Source organism: Argentina silus (genome assembly GCF_951799395.1).
Source record: "Argentina silus genome assembly, chromosome: 9".
NCBI classification, from domain to species: domain Eukaryota; kingdom Metazoa; phylum Chordata; class Actinopteri; order Argentiniformes; family Argentinidae; genus Argentina; species Argentina silus.
This window is the reverse complement of record NC_139663.1, coordinates 8757059-8777557: the sequence shown is the minus strand read 5'-3', so window position 1 is coordinate 8777557 and position 20499 is coordinate 8757059. Positions and strand designations below refer to the sequence as shown.

Genomic DNA, 20499 nt, shown 5'->3' with positions numbered 1-20499 from the left:
GGACCACATATAACTGATAAGACTGTATTGGGCTTTAGGATGGCTTTAGGGGTCTTCCGGTCCACGGCCCAGATGAGGTCGATCTTAGCGGCCTTTTTGGCAGGGAGGTTGACGTGCAGAGGGGCCTGTTGTTTTTCTGCTTCATTAGTTCCACACGTTGACCATGAATGTCTGGAGCGCCTGTCCCCAAGGCCTTTCAACATACAGCCTAACACGTGCAGCAAGAGCCTTCCAAAAATCCCCACACAACCTTTGGATTGGAGGATGGAAATTAGAAAATGTGGTCTTATGCCATTGCCATAACCACACAATGTTGAGATTTGAAGCTTTAAATATGAGGAAATGTTTTACTGGTAATTACTCTGGTATGAATGTATGTTACCAGTTTTTATGAAGTTTGATTGTACTCACACATATGATGTTATTTTTTATAATTTATTTAAGTGGTGTGACAGACCATGTTTTTTAAGGTGTGTGTTAGTGATGCGCGGGTTGACACATATCCCACAGTCCCAGCGGTTATATGCGCAGGGGCGGTGGGTTTAGGGTCAAGAAATATTGTGTGGATGAAGGGCGGTTGGGTGGCAGGTTTAGGGCCTAACTGTAACTGCATGCCAAGTAGCCTAGGCTTACACACCAAATCATATATTGCAAAATATATGCAAAATATATATTTGCGATTAGGGTTGGGTGCTGGAATTTCACTTCACAAATTTCAATTTCACTTCACTTCTCGGGCAGTTGCGGACGGGTTATTAGAAATTGTGGGTGGCTGCAGTTAAAAAAAAACAGCTGACCCACTGTCACTAGTGTGTGTGTGTGTGTGTGTGTGTGTGTGTGTGTGTGTGTGTGTGTGTGTGTGTGTGTTTTACTCTCACCTCCTCAGTGAGGCCCCTCCACCATTTCTTTCCCTCTGTATTTGGTATTTGGGCAGGGCCCACATGGAAGTAATTACACTGCACAGGGAGGGAGAAATTACAGAGAAAACCTATAGAGCTCCAGCCCTCCTATAACCACACACTTACTTACTTACTTACTTACTTACTTACACACACACACACACACACACACACACACACACACACACACACACACACACACACACACACACACACACACACAAAGCACTGCAGCCACCTTGCCTCCAGCGGTACATTTCCACTCCTGGCTCTGTTAGGACAATGCGCCTGTGTGCTTCCCTCCCCGCCTCCCCTTTCGCAGGCAGAGTGGTGCAGGGCCAGGGTTGTAAATTCCTCTGAAAGAGCAGTTAAGAAGGCCCCCATTAAAACAGGGGGACCGGCGCTCGCCAGAGAGGAGCCGACGCAATAAGTCATCACCTGGGGGAAGGGTTGCAGGGCTACCAGCCCACAAGGGAGAGAACCCATTGAAAATGAAAGGATAGAACATTGTATCTTTTTTCGATTTTTCAGATGTACACCACATACCACAGGGTCCAATCATGTACAGACATGCCAAAAAGTTGTAAGATGACAAGAGCATTTTTGACGATTATGACAATGCCCAACTTGAATGCTTTTGAATGTGATCCTATTTGAAATTGAAATGTGTCTTTTCACTTCACTTTCATAGCATTGAAGCCTAACACTAGTTGAACTTTTCTTCTACATCAAAAACCTTCCCTTCAAATCTCTACGTCAGCCCTGGAGGTCCATCTAAGTCATCAACTCTTCTCTTTGGTTTCAGGTCTGCAGGTCACTTGAGTTGCTATAGCAGCTCTGTGTACCACAGCCACAGACAGGGGCTGATTCAGGAGGCCAGCGAGCCCACAGCTACGTCAGACAGGCAAGGGTGGGTTCCTGTGCAGTGAGGTGGGACAGTAAGTGCTTTCACTCCACATCTTTAACCAAACTGACCACTGGTGTTTGTGTTTGTCTTCGCCATGGCCCTCTTTGCCACAGGAAAACAATCTGAGCTGAAAACCACAACAACACACTGGACCATAAGAACAGAGAGGTTGGGGATAGCAGGTTGGAGTTTTCATCAAAGATTAGATGTTGTATTGTTTGTGTTTTAGTCCTAACTAGTCACAGTCATAATTTCAGGTTTGACAAGAGTTCCGTTGCCATAATAAGATGACAAGATGGTGTTAAATTGTTAAAATTTAAATTAGATTTACCCCATCATTCTGTTTGTATTGTCATCACCAGCTTGTTACTACTTGTGCCGTTACTACTTGTGCCCCCAGAGTTAAGCTAAGAGTGGCATGGTTGTGTACACAGTGTGGTGTCTGGCTTCGCATCAACACCCCTCTCTCCTCCAAATCAAGCCCATCATTATCCCAGGCGCGCTTCAGGCTCCCAAAATATCCGTAACGCAGCTGTCGGCACCTCTCTGTGCAGCAGCTGGAGAAGCTCTGGGGCGCTCCCTCTCTCTCTTTACCACACGCCCAGTACCAGGCTCTCAAAGACAGGGGCTGGGACGAGGACAACTTACCCATGCAGAGGAAGAGTTGGTCTCCCTCAAGTGTTTGTGTGTGTGTGTGTGTGTGTGTGTGTGTGTGTGTGTGTGTATGTATCTGCGTTTGAGTGTGTGTGTGTGTGTGTGTGTGTGTTTTTTCCTGGGCCTCACCCATCTATCTTTCCCAAGCCACCTCTGAGTGGCCTGTGTACTCACTGGGTCATAAAAACCCAGACAAATGGTGTGCGCGAAACTTGAGAGTGAGCTATGGAGGGGGTGGAGGAAACGAAGTGGACTAGAAGCTCTACCACAGTTGCTTGCTGCTTCTGTTCTATTCTCTTCTGCCAACACAACTTCTGAACACTAAAACACATGCGATACTCACCACCAGCAAGTAAAAGTTATTTTCTCATTTATTTTCCCATAAGCTCCACTCAATGAGATGGGAGTGAGATATTTAAAAACATATAAATGTACAGATTAATTCAATATCTTATTTCAATGCTATTTAGAAAAAAAGGTCACAATTTGTTCAGATACACAAATATTCCCTCTCGCTAGTGTCCAGCCGAGGAATCAGTGAACCTTTCAACTGGCTCTTCAATCCAAATGTCCACAAGGCCTCACAACATAACCGAGAAACCCAGGACAGGATATCCAAGACATTCATTATAAGGAGCTGCATTTCATGGCAGTTTGTTTATGGGCTCAAAGAGAAGCACATGAACAAAGCATGACATCACTGAGACTGAGACATCACTGCAGGATACTCAAGATGGCTATAGAGAATATATAATATGTTTAGCCAAACTGAAAATAAAGTTAAAACACACATTTGAATCTCCTCTCTGCTGCCAAATCTCTCTTTTCCCTCCCCCTACTTGTGAGGTGGCCTCAGGAAGCAATCCATGCTTGGGGTAGGAGGAACGGGAACATATTGGACTTCCTCTTATGATTTCAAGGGAGAGTGAGATATAGAGATATAGCGTGAGGTCTGGAAAATCTCAACTGCCCCCATTTAGTTTGGGGTAATGTCTGACGATGACTAATTGAGCGTTAGCCCTCAGAGCATGACTCTCCTCTTTGAGATCGGCCCATGACTTGATTAGTAACAGACCCGAGTTGAGGTATTTTCTTCTTCTTTTCTTCTGTTCCTTCCTGTTCTGCCTCTGTTGTCCGCCCCAAACCTTCTTAAAAATCGTTTCACCCCTCTTGTCTCTGTACTTCCCTTCTAGCTTTGATTGTACAACCCAGTAGAACAGTGCCTCCTAATCATTTCCAACAGTTTCGTAACAACAAATACCACATCCACAGGTAGACAGTGGACCCACACCAACAGCTTGAATACAGACACCTCAGATGAAAAACATAGTCCATCTTTCTGACACTTTGAAGGCTTCTTTCAATCAGGGTGAGATCACGTAGACAACATTTTAAGAGCATTCTTTCTGCCAACTACTCTGCCTGTCCCTTCTTGCCCTCGAGGAGGAATCGGCTGCATGGATCTCAAATCAGCAAACAGAGAGAGAGGGAGAACACATCTACAGACATACTGAAGCTGCCTCATAAAATCCGGTCACAAGCTTTACAGTATCTGACCCACATAGAGTGCTACCTCATTTTGGGAATTTAATCGTCTCAGCTTGATAACTTCATAGTCAGCCTGCTTCTACACACAAAGGACAGATGTGCTATAGCCAGTCAGGTAGAAATCCATGTAAAGCTTATGCAGTCTTCCTGCTGGGTCATGCTAGTAGGACCTGACAGACAATATCAAGTGAAAAGGGCTTTGCTGGAGAAACTCAAAACATTCTGAAAAGTGAATCTGGCCATCTGTTTCCAGTTAGTTCTAAGGGTCCAAAAGCCAAGGTTTATGTCTACGGATTCACAATATGGCAACAACATCTTTCCCCATCCTGATTCTTCTTTTCTTCCCTTCTTTTTAGTTTTTCTTGGAGAAAGAAAAAAGCACCCCTATTAAATATAATTTTCCAAAATACCTTCCAAACCCCCTCCCCACCCTTAGAACAATCTCAGAACCCCACCCGCCTCCCCCCTTCCCTCTTCTCCCTCACTCCTCATTCGTCTCTCTCTCTGCTTCAGTGAAAAACCAAACAAGCCAGCCATTAAGTTGAGTTAAGCGCAGGAAGCGGGCCTTCAGGCCAGGCGGCCCTGTTTACAAGGAGCTAGTCAGGTTTCTGCAGCCCTTTGATGTGAGCAGCACACAGGAGACTGTCTGTCACTGGGCCAAGGCCCAGTGCTGCTCCACTGACTCACTGCATTCCCCCCATTCATCTGAGCGGAGAAGGAAAAGGGGGCTAGAAAGAGGGGAAGGGGGGTTGGGGATAAAGGGGCGGGGCCAGAGGGGCAGAGCAGGAGTGGGACAGGTAGATTTATAACTTTTTTACCCCCCAACAAGGCGCCATTTCTTTTGCTATCCTAAGTCACACTTACTTGTCTGTTGTTACAACCCTACTCCTTATTCCATGCCACACACGGTTCCCCTCTTTACCAGTGAGGTACAAGAAAAACAAAGTGTCTGTCTTATCTGACCAAGGGATAGATTTCAAGTTTGCTAGAGAGAAGGAGCTGTCTACAGGCACAGTAGGTTCAAACTTTTTCAAGATTACTTGCGAAAAAATGTAATGAACAGTATAGGTGTATCCTTTCTGAAACTGTACTGTGACTACATACAGTATGATTGTATGCGTGTGTGTTTCTCAAGTATAGTTCCAAGCCTCAATGCTTGAGGTGTTAGGGATCATGGGAGTATCCACTTTCTCCAACACTACATTTATTTCATTACATCACCTCAGAGGAGGTTCAGTTTCAGTCATGCATCACTTGGGGGATTCCAGCTCGGTATTATATGTGTACTTTACTTTGGAAAGATGAAATACTCCATGAAGCCCAACACCATTATTTTCCTTTCACACTCACATGCAGAGATTTATGTTCCCTTCAAATCTGATCTGAGCACACAAACAACGAAACACACTCTGTATTTGTATTCACAGTTGGAAGTTAATATGCCTTCTAAGGGTATGTCATAACAGACATCCATGTTACCTCATGCCCTATACCGTGGAGAGCCACGGGTAATGCATTTCCATGGCAGTCGCCACACAGTCTGAAAGCTAACAGATGTTAAGGTATGACTCAACTGTCAACATGGTGGCAAGGGCAACGTGATGGAGACCATGAGAATAAGCCTATTTTAGTCACAGTGGAAGGGAGAGGGAGTGTACAACAGACACAGATAGTTAGATAGTCAGAGCAACTGACAAACACGTAATGAGGCCTCACATACACCCATAGCCACACGCTTGTGCGCAAGGCCACATTACATTAGGGCCTCTTGCAGCACCTCATCATCGTAATTGAATGACTTAGGACTAAATAAGGGCATTGTATTGGGACCAGACCGTGAAACTGCCAGCCCTCAGAACATACAATAGAGTAGAAATGTGATATCCCTTTCTCCAGAGGCAGAGTGATGTTTTTTAATGCAGAGCATTTGGATTGTGTTTCCAAAAGGGGGAATTGTTAGCTACAACCAGAAAAATACACCTGGAAAAAAGACTTTTGTTGAAGATGGATTATAAGGAACGTCTACATTTTCCTCATTATTACTTTGTGTTCAGGCTGAATCTGGTTACATTAGAAATAGACTGGCCAGTTTTAGAGGCTGCATCTTACATCAACATCAACACGATACCAGACTCACAGAAGGACACACAAAGACAGCAATTGTAAAAAATCATGAAATCATGTGGCTTTTATTGTGTCGTCACCCGCCCTTCCCCCTTCTATCATGTGAAATACATTTGTTCATTAGGGGTTGCCAGATTCACACCACTTTTCACATCACAAGTTCTCACAACAAACATTGAGAGATACTTTTCTATTTGTGAAACCCATCAGTTCATGAACACATTACAAAAAGGAGGGTCTCTTATTGTGGTCTCTGGTAACTTTTTGGTAAAAAAAAAGCTGATTATTGACAAATAGTTTTTACACACTAAAAGGCATGGATAGTGGATAGTTTCCCTCTAGCTTTTACCCCTTACACCCAAGCTCCCTTGCTTCTCAGATCCAAGGCACTTTATTAGTGAGGGGAGACCAGAGAGGAAGGGGAGCGAGAGGAGCCAAGTAGGGAATGTGCACATCCAGAGACTATCTGTAATAACACACAGCTTCCCCGATTTGATGCATCTGAGGGAAAATGATTACAGATCTGTGTTTGACAGATGAGAAACTTCAAATGTGTTGTGCCGTAGAAAGACTGCCAGAAAAATATATAGCCTAGACACAGACAAGAGCATGGCTCCATTCAGAGGGGGTGTGCAAGTTAACCAAGCACTATGGCTGTCAAAAAAAACAAAAAAAGTTCCTTTCTTTAAATACAAATATATAATTTCATATCTTTACAAATACTATTTACAGTTGCATTTAATTACATCTGACATGTTCACAGAGTGAAACAAAGTTAAAATGGCCATCCTTTCAGGCTTCCTTCCCCCACTCACTGTATTCCCAGCTGGATTCTCACTCTCACTGGAGAGTTTTTATGGCTGGTATCTTTAAAAAAGAGCAGGAGCAGAGTGGGGGAGGAGAACAACTCAGCACATGGCACCCAGTAACCATGTTTGTTGTTTGTTCAGAAAGTCAGGTTTTGGATCATTCTTAGATCAGCAACAGTGTCCTTTGGGCAAGCCCACCCCCCACTCCTACAAGCTTGAATTTTGGCATGCATATTTGATAAGAGAAAAATTCAGTCAAAGTTCAAGGAAAATACTGGCAGTATCTGATCATTGTATAAAAGTACCACTCTGACAGCAAGTTAACAAAAAAGGAAACAAACGCACTATAAAACACATTCGAACAAATAACCAAAAAGATGTCCCATGGGTTAGCCTTCTACACAGTGGTCTCTCCATGTTTACTGTTTGTGAGCCTAGTGTAGAACTTGCGCCAAGACTGGAGTGTCTTGCCAGACCAAATCCAGAAACCAGAGGTGATGCCCACTATGAGGGTCATGAGGTACTTGATCATGTAGACAGTGAAGTCGGGGGTCATGCGGGGGGTGTACTGCATAGGGCATGGGATGGCCAGGCCCTTGCAGTTGTGACTGACCCAGCTGCGCTCCCAGTGGTGGCGGAAGGCCTGCTCGTAGAAGAAGCAGGCGATGACAATGGTGGCAGGGACTGTGTAGAGCACGCTGAATACCCCAATGCGCACCATGAGGCGCTCCAACTTCTCCGTCTTGGTCCCGTCGTGTTTCATGATGGTGCGTATGCGGAAAAGAGACACAAAACCAGCCAGCAGGAAGGAGGTCCCGATAAACAGGTAAATGAAGAGGGGGGCCAGCACAAACCCCCTCAGAGGATCCAGACTGTTGAGGCCAACAAAGCAGACCCCGCTGAGCACATCCCCCTCTATCTGCCCCATGGCCAGAATGCTGATGGTCTTCACCGCAGGTACCGCCCACGCTGCCAGGTGGAAGTACTGGGAGTTGGCCTCTATGGCCTCATGGCCCCACTTCATGCCTGCAGCCAAGAACCAGGTGAGTGACAGAATGACCCACCAGATGGAGCTGGCCATACTGAAGAAGTAGAGCATCATAAAGAGGATGGTGCACCCCTCTTTTTTGGTCCCCTGCACAATTGTTTTATATCCCTCTGGAGTGAAACTGTCATTGCACACCACTTTGTCCCCGAGGAAGTAGCCAGCAATATATGCTATAGAGACCATGGTGTAGCACCCAGAGAGGAAGATGATAGGCCGCTCTGGGTATTTGAAGCGCTGCATGTCCACTAGGTAGGTGGTTACAGTGAATAGGGTGGATGCACAGCATAAGGATGACCAGATGAGGATCCAAATGCGTGCAAATTGAATCTCTTGATCATTGAAAAACATGTACCCCCCACTGCTCCTAGAGTGTTCACATGGTGCTGCACAATCCAGTTCCCCCAGAAATTTGTAATTCAGATATGAGGGCACTTTAAGCACAGCTGGGCAACGGAAGGGCCTATCTGGTGTGGAGTAGACGTGGACACCAGGAGTTCCTGGGACTGGCATGTGGACGGGTGGGGCAGTAGCAGTCGAGTCGTTTTGACCCACGCAAATATGCCCACCTCCAAGCACGGGGAAATTCTCGCATCGGAGACGCTCTGGCCACTGGAAGCCGAACTTGTTCATGAGCGCCTCGCAGCCATGCTTTGCCCTCTCGCATATAGAGCGACACGGTGGAATGGCTTTTTCCAAAACTGTACACACAGGCGCATACATGGAACACAGAAAGAATTTGAGCTCCGGTGAGCACTGCACCTTTACCAAAGGGTAAAACTGATGTACCTCAAGTCCCGCGTCCTCTTGGTTGTAATGGCCCACCAGATTGGGCATTATAGTTTGATTGTAAGCGATGTCCGTACATAGCGGGATTGAAATAGGCTGACAAAATCCGTGGTCCGGAACAGCAATTCCATTATCCCCTTGATACTGCGCTGATACCAAGGAATGCAGTACGAGTGTTACAATTGTAGCGAAACTCATATGAAAATTCATTTTCATCGTAAAGCCGGATAAAATCATGAAACGCAAATATCCTATGTATATGCGTAAGCATTAGGAACTTAACGCAACTAGCACACGGATAAAGGCACTCAAAGCTAAAACTGTTGCTCGCCTGGTGAATGGGCTGCTTGACTTTTTCCTTTGTGCAACTCGCATGGCCCAATCAAACTGTTTCAAGTTCCCCTTGCAACTTTCCCAGTGGGTTGGTTTCTACAGGAGGAGGAGGAGGGATACGGGGGTCTTGAAACAGATTTCCACCCCTGCCTTCCCAAAATGTGTTACTGACCAATCCAAGCAGTAGCTAGTGTGTGCCGCAGGCATATCAACTTTGAAACACAATTTGTTTGAGAAACGACTCTTTCTATATGTCTTTCTGTCGTTAACGTCGTGTTTATCTGCTTGCCTTCTTGCAACCTCACAGAAAAAAGCAAAGAACATCCTATTTAAAAATGACCAAAGCAAAAAATAAGTAGATCGATAGCGACCTCTTGTGATCAATACAGTTACAACCGAGTGTCTATGAACGTTGAAACTTTGCGTGATGTAATGTGAACTGCTATAGCCTACTATTCCCCCGATATGAATACCTTTTTTATTGAATACAAATACACCCAACAGTGCTTCTCCATCTCCAGGCCAAAAGGAATCCATGGGAAGGGACTTTATCCATGGTTTAAGAGAATGTCAGAAATGTGTGCTTGTCAAAAATGTGTTGTTCCAGTCATAGAACCATAACAGAATCCTACTGGAAAGGTACATAGATTATTTATAATATGCAATAATAGTATGATGTGCGAGAGAGAAAAAAGTAGTAGATTAAAATGAAATGACTTTGTTTGGGTTCATTCAGATACAAATTGACATTTAGGCCTTCAAAATCTTCAGTTGCAAATATCCAGTTGCAAATATCCAGTTGCTAAGCCCTTTGGATATTCCCCATCCCCCATTAGATGCCCATTGGATACAAACACTTCACATTGACCAATGAACACCCGGGACAGAAGAGAGAAAATACTTCGCGGGTGTTGATTTGCCGATCTCGAGCACCGTCGAGGCGTCAACGAACGAAGACTTCTAGTAACCAAAGAGCAACAGGCAAGCTCGAGATCAAATAACTGTTGCCCCGCACCGTTTTTTTCTACTCTGTCATTGCGCTGTGACGTTAAACAGTTTTAGCTATTTTGTTAATCTGTGTGATCAATTGTGAATATTTAATCTGTAAAAACCTTGTTAAAAAAACTTCAGTGCCAGTCAGCGAATTTATGGAGGTAAGCAGCTAGCTAAACTTAGATTGCCACTGCCAGTAAATGCCATGGCAGCATCGGGATAGCTAGCTAGCTAGATCTGGCTATAACTGTATTTAAAGCGTTATTTTATAAGATGAAGTGAGACTCAACATTGAAAATTATCATCAACATATTTTAGTAGAAAAATTGTTTTGTTTTTGTTCAACTTCTTCAGTAAATATGGTTTGTAAAACTTGTAAAGCAAACTTAGTAGTGGCCCTGGTTGGCAAGGTCGAGCCAACTATCTTTACTTGCTAGCGATGGGTAAGTCTAGTTCCTGAAATGTGAACATCGAGTTTCGGTAGCTGAACACATGCTCACCAATAGTTGAGCACTCATTGATATTTTATTTTAGTGCAGTGATCTGATCAAAACAATATATCAAAGCTAGATATAGCTTCAAATACCTGTCTCGTGACATGACTGTTTTGTCAGAATTTTCTGAAATGTTGTTCCAGGAATTAGTCTAACCCGTTTGCTCTCGTTGATCATGTGTAGGTTAACTTGAGGGTTAGGTTAGCGTACATGGGCTGTTGCGACCAACATTTGGTCATGGGTTGTTGGTTATAGCGAGGTATCCTTATCCTTGGCCTAACTTGCCGGTTTTGAATGTTATTTATTACCATACCATAATATGTAGTTACATTTTAATGTCTTTTCACATCAATTTCTCTCCAGGTCAATAATGCAGTAAGAAGTAGAATCAGTGCAAGTACAAGGGGAGTGAGAATGGCGTTTGATCGATTTCAAAGCGTATCATCTGGTTCAGATTCATTTTTTTCTTCATACAAGCATCAGGTGAGATGTATTCAATAAGGTTTCAATATGAACATCAATGTCTGAGGAAAGAATGATAGGCCTAATGGAAGTGTCATGTCCTATCCAAATTGACTTATGTAAAATGTTTTGTTTTTTATCAAGGTAGGGTTAGAAAACTATCAAAAAATGTCACTCCTCAATTAAACATTATATAACAATATTAACAAATTACATTCAATCAAATGACAAAAAATAAAAATAGCCTACATAATATATAATACAAAGCATGACATCAAAGTGCATTGTGATAAGAAAAACATACAATTTATACATACAATTCATTCATACGTTCATACAATTTAATATGTTAAAACAAAAATACATAGGAACAGTATTGAGGACCACTCATTTATTTTAATAACTTATTTGAGATTATCGATATTGTCAACTTATCACCTACTGTATATCTCACTTACCCTTTGTTAAGGGTTTAATACATTTTTGCTTCATTATCTTACAGATCTGTGGAACAGGGGACAATGGAAGGTTGTCACAGCCTTTTATTCCACTACCTGATGTCCAACTGCCAGAGGAGCCTCACACAACCTACACACCCTGGTCTGCTCATGATGATCCATATCAATTCATTGATTGCACCCAGAACAATGTTAAAAGCAGGTAAATGAACGTTGGTCAGCAGATGAGACAGGCAGGTGACAGGCAGTTTCTTGTGTGAGATATTCTGGGAAATTATTGGGAGTCTAATAAAAAAAGTGTCAATGTGTTCTGAAATCAGAGACATTTATGAAAACAGCATAGCAACGAGTGTGCACTGTTAGCACTCTGATACTAGGTGATAGCAGCAGCATTACCCACAGCATGTCCCATTTCCTGCCTTCCACTATCCTCTTTGACTAACCATTTGAGGATCAGTTGAACTTTTAATAATCTGGAAAAACTATCCAAAGGCCTGAACTTTTTAAAGTGAAAATGTACAAGCGCCACTCTATCTGAATTATATGTCAACAATATTTAAAAAATGTAAAATATTTACAAGTTTTAACTGTTACCCTTTTTTATCTCGAAGGAACCTCACCGATGGAAATGACTGTGGAAGTCAAGCTGATCTCTATGGGCTGGTGTCAAATATCTTGGAAGAGGCTGATCAAATGGACAGCTACTATACTGAAGAGTGAGTTATTTAATCTTTAAATTACAAGTACAATTTAAAAATTAATCAGAAGTACATTGAATCAATAGATTAGATTACTCCAACTCTAATTATCACCTTAGAAGTGTACTATATTAACTTTTAAGTTCTCAATTCCTCTTCCAGGACATCATCCAATTTGAAATCTGTCTGGTCTCCTAATTCAATGAGGGAGGATTGTACACAGTACTTCCAGTCAGAGTCGAAAATTCAGCCCCACTCAGCCTTTCCGCCAAACCATGTTTACTCTGAGCCTTTCAATAAAGCACAAGGACAGTCAATGAACAGAGATTCTGAAGAGTGTTACCAGCGTTTCAGTGGCTTTGACGACAGTGAGCAGTGGCTCTTCTCTTCCTACAATGGAGACATGGACACCTACTCCCTACAGACCAAAGAAGTGCAGAAGCCGCCAGGTCTTCACATGCCCAATGTGGGGAACTCCTACCTGCCAAAGACTAGACAGAGTAAACACGAGGAGTACAATGCAAATGAAAAGGTTGGAGGGTTCAGTGGTTCATTGAATGCTTTCTCTGATCACACTGATGCTTTTGCACCCCAGAACAAGATGAATAGCCAGTGCTTGGATCAGTACTATGAAGAGTACTCAGGCCAAAGCAGTGTCAAGCCCAGAAGGACCAAGCAATATACCATGCAAGATGTCAACAAGCTGGCCAGCAATATCCAGGCTTTAATGATGGGTGAGCAGCAGGACAACTCATGTGGCAGGGAGCACCAGAGCAGACAGACAGTGCAGATGCAATATGAAGACAGCATGACTGAACAGAGGAATTTCACCGGCTCCAGAATGCCAGCGCACAGCACTCAAACCATACAGTTCAAAAAGGAACTGGGAGGGGAGCTTGGAGCAGTACAAAGAGAGACTGATGGAGGATCAAGGAAACAGCCATTGCAGAGTGACTTTGGTTCTACAGATACATCTGGGTTTGGTCCACAACATGCTGAGTACTTTCAGCAACCAAAAGCACTCTCTGCATCTTTCAATCCTCCAAGCTCTTACCCAAATCAGATGGCCACCCAGAAAGGACCCAACTCCCACTCCATGAACCCGAGCCTGAATCAGTATGCTCCCCATCACAGCCAACAGAACCAGATGCAGAATAAACTCAAGCAGCCAAGAGGAAACTGTGTATCATCTGGGCCGTCCAAAATGCTGTCACACTCTGTGTCAGAATTTGTACCGCAGCATTCCCACCAAATGCAGAGAGGTGCATCATGCATTCCAGATTATAGTCAGGGCGATGGGCCAACTCTCCACAGCCGGGCAGGACAGAACCAGGTTGGGACAGGTGTGGATGGGCTGAGGAGGGGAGCTGGGGATGGTGACTTTGAAATGCAGCTGGACAAGAACAGGATGCATATGGCTGGTCTAATGGGTGAGGGATGCACCCAGCAGCACTTTGACGGGAAGCCAAGGCCCCAGACAGGCACTCACATAAGAGAGGGGGATAAGAAACAGGGGCTCCTACAGAACCCTTACATCGACCTACTCGGAAGCATGTATGGATCTCAGAGATTTGGAGGAGGAAATGGCACGGTCAATGCCGGGAAGACCCAACCCTTTTTGCCGTACATGTACCCTGTGAATGATCATAGACAGACCTCCTGCCACGTGCCGATGAACTACAACTCCAGATCCTCATTCCTTTATGGCAGCTCTGTTCCTCTCATGGACCTGTGTGACTTGTTGCCAGACAGTGACTTTGCAGGTTTCAACCCGTACCTCAATGACCTGATGGGATCTGGTGGAGAGGGTCCGTTTCCTGGGATGACGGGGATCAGGTCCCCAAGGATGATGAGGAACCGAGGAGGACCCATGAGTCAGCTCCATTTCTACTTGGAGGAGTGCTATGAGCAATGGAGGCTCTTGGAGAAGGAGAGGAAGAAGGTGAGCATTTAGAATATGAGCCCAATTTTAAGAGTGTGGAAAGAACATGCAAATTGGCTAAGGTTAGGGATAGGGTTAAGGGGGCAATCCTGAATTCAAACAATAACAAAGCGGTCACCCCACCACTTTTTGGTAAACAGCTGAGGGACAGGACTGGCGAAATGTAACCACTCTTAAAATCATAGACGGAGCTATGAGTGCAAGGACCAGACAAATAAGCTTATATTTTGGATTCTGATGGGGCAAGACAGTTGAACTAATCTCATGAGGCATTTATAAGGCAAGTTATATTCTTCAAGAATCAATGGCTATACATCATTAATTTAAAAGTCAAAAAATGGATTTACCAATCCCAGATTGCCAAAGCAGGAGTACATCTCTGCTCATGTCACCACTGTATATTACTTGCTTATAATATATCTTAGCGTATTATGTTTTGTATGTATGGTTTGATTGTTTGGTGTTACATTTTTCTTTATGTGTTTTCTGTTTTAGACAGAGGTCATCCTTACCAAGAGCTATCCAGGAAAACGGATTTCAGCTGTGAGCAGCAGTGCCCTTCCCAAGATCCCACCAAACCCTTCAAGAGTCGACCGTCTCATAGTGGACCAGATAAAAGAACAGGCCAGGGTGAGATTTCAAGTTATTGTCTTTTAAATTGCCTATAGTCACAAAATAGGATATTTATGTAGATCCATCTGAGCAACAGCTGCTGTGAGATATATTGACACCCATCTACTGTAGTAAAGCAAGTGTTTCAAATTAATTTGCGGACCTTTACCTGTAGTATTAATTGTTTTATTACATTTTAGGTGGTGAGCCTTCTGGGTAAAATGGAGCGTGTTCGCAGCTTCCCCCTCCATGCCAACATTTGCTCAGCTTTGGACAGACACCTAGAGGCTATTTACTTTACCCAAGCCAGACGCAAGGAGGAATTTGTCAACACGTCCAACAGGCAGAGGCAGGGTGGTGCTCATTTCAGAGAGGACAGAGGTAATTCAACACTACCATGGAATGAATGAACCACTTCCTTTAGTTTTATTTAAGCTCACCCTGCATTTAACTTCCAATATTGTATTATTCCACAAATCACGATTTGTGATTCAATGGCACCCTCTATATTCTTTCTTGGGAAGGTGCTCAACTATCTTTTTTGCCTTCATGTATTATTGATGAGCAGCTTGCTCAGTTCTAATGGAAAGGCCTACAACAGGAACGTGTTAAATGACAGGTTTGGCTTCTATGCTTCTTTTGTGATAGACATCCTGCTGCTTGCCATAGCACTGAGGGAGCTCTGTGCAACCACAAGGAAGTCCCGCACTGCCCTGTGGTGTGCCCTACAGATGACCCTTCCCAAATCCACCACCGAGAAGCTGGACGAGCAAGGAGACAGCGAGTGTACCTCTGAGGATAGCAGCCCAGGGAGAAGACTAGTGCAGTTCTAATGCCCTCACCATACAGTTGACATGGGACACGTTCATGCATGATCTTGCTGAAAGCAAGAACAGTGAGGAGAACCTTGGATGCATGGATGTGTGTGGATGAAGTGTTAATTGCACCATTATATAAAGCACACTAATTCCTGTAGGTAGTCTCAGTTTGAGTACGTTTAAGAAGTTTGATGATATTATCAATATTATTTAAAATAGAATCAAAATGTTTGATCCTTCAAGATGAAAAAGTTTGATGGAACAATGTAAAGGGAAAACTGGGATTTACTGTAGTTTGCATTTGTTTAAATGGCAGTACAATTCTATTATGCTGTTGAATTGAGAATCCCAATAGTCCCTATAGCCCCAGCAATTCCCCTTTAAAAGAGCCTCTATTGGAGTTAAAAGCCTGATCAGAAATGTCTTATCTGCGAAGTGGTGATCACTGTAGAATCAATTACAATACAATATTCATCAGTATTGTGATGTGAGCTAAGGTTTAGCTACCTTCGTGACCTGCTTTTATCCATAGTTGCTCATGGGGATTCAGGAATTCATATATGAAATGCGTTAAGACATAATTTATCCTATATAACTTAAAAGCATTTTTGTGACAGTTTAATTAGTGTCATATCTCAAAGAATGGGAATCTTGTAAAGCCAGAATATTATTTACACTATTTATGATTATTCAAACATGTCAGTCCGTTGAATGTTTTCTTGTTTTACTTATTTATTCAAATGTAATTTGATATTCTGTTCTCAGTATATTTCTTAAGAACAAATAATTGTGAATCATAAGTAATAATTGCATTTTCCTAAGTTGAGTGAACATGGTAATGGTACCAATTTTTTTTCACATTCCATGGTAACACACTAATCAATCGTCAACTTTTGAAGCTTTGAGTGTTTCCTCTGTTAACCTGAAATGCACCACAGTCAGAGAACTGTTTTAATTTACTCTAAATGGGTCAGGAATTTGAACTGGACCAAGACATGTATTGGTTGTTGATCTTGTTTGATGTTTTTCTTATTTTGAAATTAATTATATTAATGTTAATCACACTACTTCTAGCTAATTCCCAAGTTACAACAGAATATTAACACCTTAAGGTCATATAACAATGATGTTTGATTGATGACCACTATCAATGAAGTATGACACAGATATATGACAGGAATAAAAGGTTCAAACTCCTGTATTTTTAAGGTTCCTGTTTGAAATTAATGTTTCATGAAAATTGCCTTTTATGTATTTAGTTTTTTCTCTAGTTAAAAATAAAAAAATAAATAAAATAAAGCACCAGTCTTGAAAATGGCATTTGTTTATTTGAAAAGATGTTATAAATGAACCCCATTGCTGTTTGAACAATCGTTGTACATGGTATAATTGAGGTAAAACCACAACTTTGTTGTATTCTTGAAAAAGAGTGCATAGACAGTAAGTAAGAAGGGGGCGAAACTAAATGTATTAAACATGTGTGAGCCTTTGGTGAACCATCCCAAATGGAGTAGAGATTAAAGACATTTTGCAAGACATTGGCACATAGTGTATAGCAGCAGCTCCATGTTTGAGTGAGTTATGAAGTTACAAATCCATAGGTTATTTCTTCCCTGTCCACACTATTCTCTCCAGTATATGCAATGGTTCTACAGTTAGTATGCCATTAAAACATTTTCCAGGGCAGAATATCACTTTGACCAGGCAAAGGGCCTCCAGGCTACATCTTTTGAATGAGTAATTATTTCATTTTCCAGGTGAACCATCTCTCTGTTGAAAGAAACTGTTCATACACATAGTAAAGAATTCTGCAATTGAATTTCAACATAGTAGACCTACTGACAGGTTACAGGCAAGAGCTTGTGCAGGTTAGCAATTGCTAGTGGAGAAGACTACTGTATCATATTTTTTCCAGCAGTTTTCCATTGAGCTGCTACTGCTTTTATTTATTCAGTTGAGGCAGGACTATATGTATTCCATAGACAACAATTGGTTTACTCACCACACAGACACTTAAATCATAAGGAAAAGTATTTAGAAAACAAATGGGAGGGGGGGGGGGGGTAAAAGTAAAACATTTCAGGCATTGAGTTCATGTTCTAATGATGTCATGTTAATGTAATTAACAAGGGATAGGCGTCAATAGATGTCAACATACATATGTTTTTGTCCAATAATGAAACATTTCATGTGACAATATCCAAAGTGTCATTTTTCTTTTTTCATCTTTTGCGTTCCCCTTTCTGTGTGCGCTTCTTCTCCTTGTCTTTCCTCTCCTGTTTGGCTAGTTTGTCCTTCTCGCGCTGCATCTTGTCTGTCTCCTTCTTCTTCTGGGAGTCGTCACGGGCTTGGTCCCGCTGCTGCTTCTTCCGGTTCAGCACTTCCTCCACGTTAGTGTTCTTGAACAGGGCTGATTCTTACAGTGAAGGAGCATCACACTACATCCTAATTGATTGTCTAACATGTCCATTGAGACAAAACTATTGCCTGAATAGAAACAATGAGTCAGTCACTCTTAAAATACATTGTTACCTGATAGATGTTAACCAGGTGAGGTTACTTATCCTAGTAATAATTGCATTACATCTATATCACTATGCACTACTAAACTGGTAGCCTAACTTCTAACCTTATGAGCATAGTAAAATAGGAGGGATAGAAAGGATACATTTCTCATTTAGACCAGCTCCGCCTGATGGCTCCTCTTCTTCAGCTTCAGTGTTGATGTCAAGGAAATGGACATGGTGCAACTCATTGCAGTCCCAACATAACACTGTTGGCATCATTAACAGAACACCATATGGCATTTACATGATTAAGAAGGGGCAAAAGACGCACTGTACATAAACAACCAAAACAATGGCAAAACACCCAACAGGGATGATAAAGCACTGAGCCAAGGATATTCCTCATCATCTGAGATGTTGGCATATTGAGCCAGGAGGGCTTCTTTTCTCTTCTTGGACTCCTCAGACACCACCTCCTGTTTCACCACAATCTTGGCTTGTTTCTCTATCATGCTAGCTATGGCCTGGACATCAGCTGCAGACACAGAGACAGAAATTAACCATTTTAACACAAATCATTGATTTCATGAATAGCATACTGGTCATGCTGGTGACCGGTCCATTGCTCAATCATTAATCAGTAATTGTCTGTTGTAGCATACAAGTAATGGTAATGACACGTAGCTTTCTGTCCATTGCCAAAGTAATTAGCCACTTAATACATGAATAGACAGTAATTAGTTTACTTTCCTGTCTTTTTCTTCTAAGCGTTGAAGTGCTCTTCCCCAAATCTATTTCATTGCCTAGTCCAAAATCTAATGAACTAGGCATACGTTATCTTTAGCGATACTGGTCGATGGTATGCCTGGGCACACATACCATCGACGTTGCTCTTTGCTGCAGACCGGGCACAGGTCTCGATTGTCCACTGCCTGATGATCTCACTGCAGACATCTTCAAGTTTGTCATCCTCCTGCGCAAAGAAGACCGAGAATATTAATTTAGTACGTTTAACTAAATCAGGAAGAAAACATAGTAATCACCACGACCAAATCCATCAAAAACAGTCGGTGTATCAGCTGACAGCTGCCTACTAATCTATAGGCTAGAGCCTCCGTCCTGCCACCACCCCACCCGCCTCCCACACAACAACAAGCTAATAATAGAGAGGGCTGGCTAGCTTATTAGTTAGCGGAGTATTCCTCACCAAATATGGTTACAATCAGTACAACAATTACTTGTTTCTAAGTAATGCCCTGGACAGAATGGATATAACATTCGCTGTCCAGGTGCAAGTCAGGTTTGGAGGCACTCAAACTTGCTTAGTAAAGTCTAGTTGGATAGCCACAGGCAGCGTGTGTGAACTAAGTGATGACAAGTAGCCAATGATTGCGTGTCCAAGCAAGCGCATGTTTATTAGCACATTTCTGAAAACATCAGCACATATGGCATTGTGTGTTTAGCTATCTGAATTTCCACAATCATAGATAGAGAGATTGATATCTATATGCAACATTCTCAAATATCTTTTACTGACACTAGACTAGTTCGACCGTGGAAAGAGGCAAGTGGCAACCTGTTCTTGCTAGTTCTAAGCAGCTAAGCATGGCACGGCCGGTGCATATTCACCAAAAACGCTGACAGTATTCCTTGTAGTGCATCTACTTTCTCCTCATCGCTCTCCTCCTCTTGTAGGACTCCTAATATATACGCTCCATACACTTCACGATCCACCTCCAAGGAGTCTAACCGATCATTTAGCCAGTTTTCAAACTCCCCGGCGTCTGGCACGGGCGCAGCCATCTTGGCCTTACGGGGTCTTTCTGACACCTTGCGACGGTCCGTGTGAATTGCCTGTTTGTGAGCAACAGTCAGTAGTGAGGTTTCTGAAACCTAAACTTTTGTATTGTCGTAGAAAAATATAAAAAGCGCTGTCTGATATGAAGATTGCTTTCTTTAGATTATTGCCATAGAAAATCTCTGACCACCCACATGCGAGTAAGTAGCGGTTATACTTTGTCACTAGGTGGAGGCAGAGACCGTTTTACTGATTATTTCTTGATAGTCTTCGGTAGGCAAGAAACAATCATTAATTTGCGAGTTCTTGCTTTGGTTTGAGATAGCGCTCATAACTCAATGATGTTGACTTAATTTTATTCTGCTTATCTTGCTCCGAACACCTGCCAGGACTGAACCAATTGAGCCTTGATAGAGCTGTACGTTTCTTTTTACATCCAACACCTCTTTATTTGAAAGGTCGACGCATCATCTGGATATGCTGAAAATATGATGTTAGTAGACATAAACAGAGATGTGCATGTAGGCCTACGCTACGGTAAAATATCTTCCTATGTGGCAGCTATCGTGTTCTGAGGCGAGTGTCGGCCACACAGGTGAAGTTTGTCAT

General features: G+C 42.7%; 3 protein-coding genes across 3 annotated transcripts; 1 reads left to right on the top strand and 2 right to left on the bottom strand.

The window, feature by feature from the left end:
• Positions 1-6168: 6168 nt before the first annotated feature.
• fzd2 (frizzled class receptor 2) lies at positions 6169-9122 on the bottom strand. The gene has a single exon (XM_083676988.1). The coding sequence runs from the start codon at positions 9010-9012 to the stop codon at positions 7339-7341; it is 1674 nt and encodes a 557-aa protein (XP_083533114.1). The 5' UTR covers positions 9013-9122; the 3' UTR covers positions 6169-7338.
• A 1845-nt stretch (positions 9123-10967) lies between these two features.
• Positions 10968-15600, top strand: moto (minamoto; the record flags this gene model as incomplete). The annotated part of the gene is made up of 7 exons (XM_083676480.1): positions 10968-11078; positions 11560-11717; positions 12127-12231; positions 12376-14155; positions 14651-14785; positions 14968-15148; positions 15416-15600. Exons 1-7 carry the CDS (start codon positions 11010-11012, stop codon positions 15598-15600), a joined length of 2613 nt encoding a protein of 870 aa, XP_083532606.1. The 5' UTR covers positions 10968-11009.
• A 1293-nt stretch (positions 15601-16893) lies between these two features.
• On the bottom strand, positions 16894-19910 carry ccdc43 (coiled-coil domain containing 43). The gene is made up of 5 exons (XM_083677970.1): positions 19722-19910; positions 18972-19065; positions 18492-18627; positions 18254-18303; positions 16894-17995 (listed from the first exon to the last, which is right to left on the bottom strand). Exons 1-5 carry the CDS (start codon positions 19893-19895, stop codon positions 17808-17810), a joined length of 642 nt encoding a protein of 213 aa, XP_083534096.1. The 5' UTR covers positions 19896-19910; the 3' UTR covers positions 16894-17807.
• Between the last annotated feature and the right edge of the window lie 589 nt (positions 19911-20499).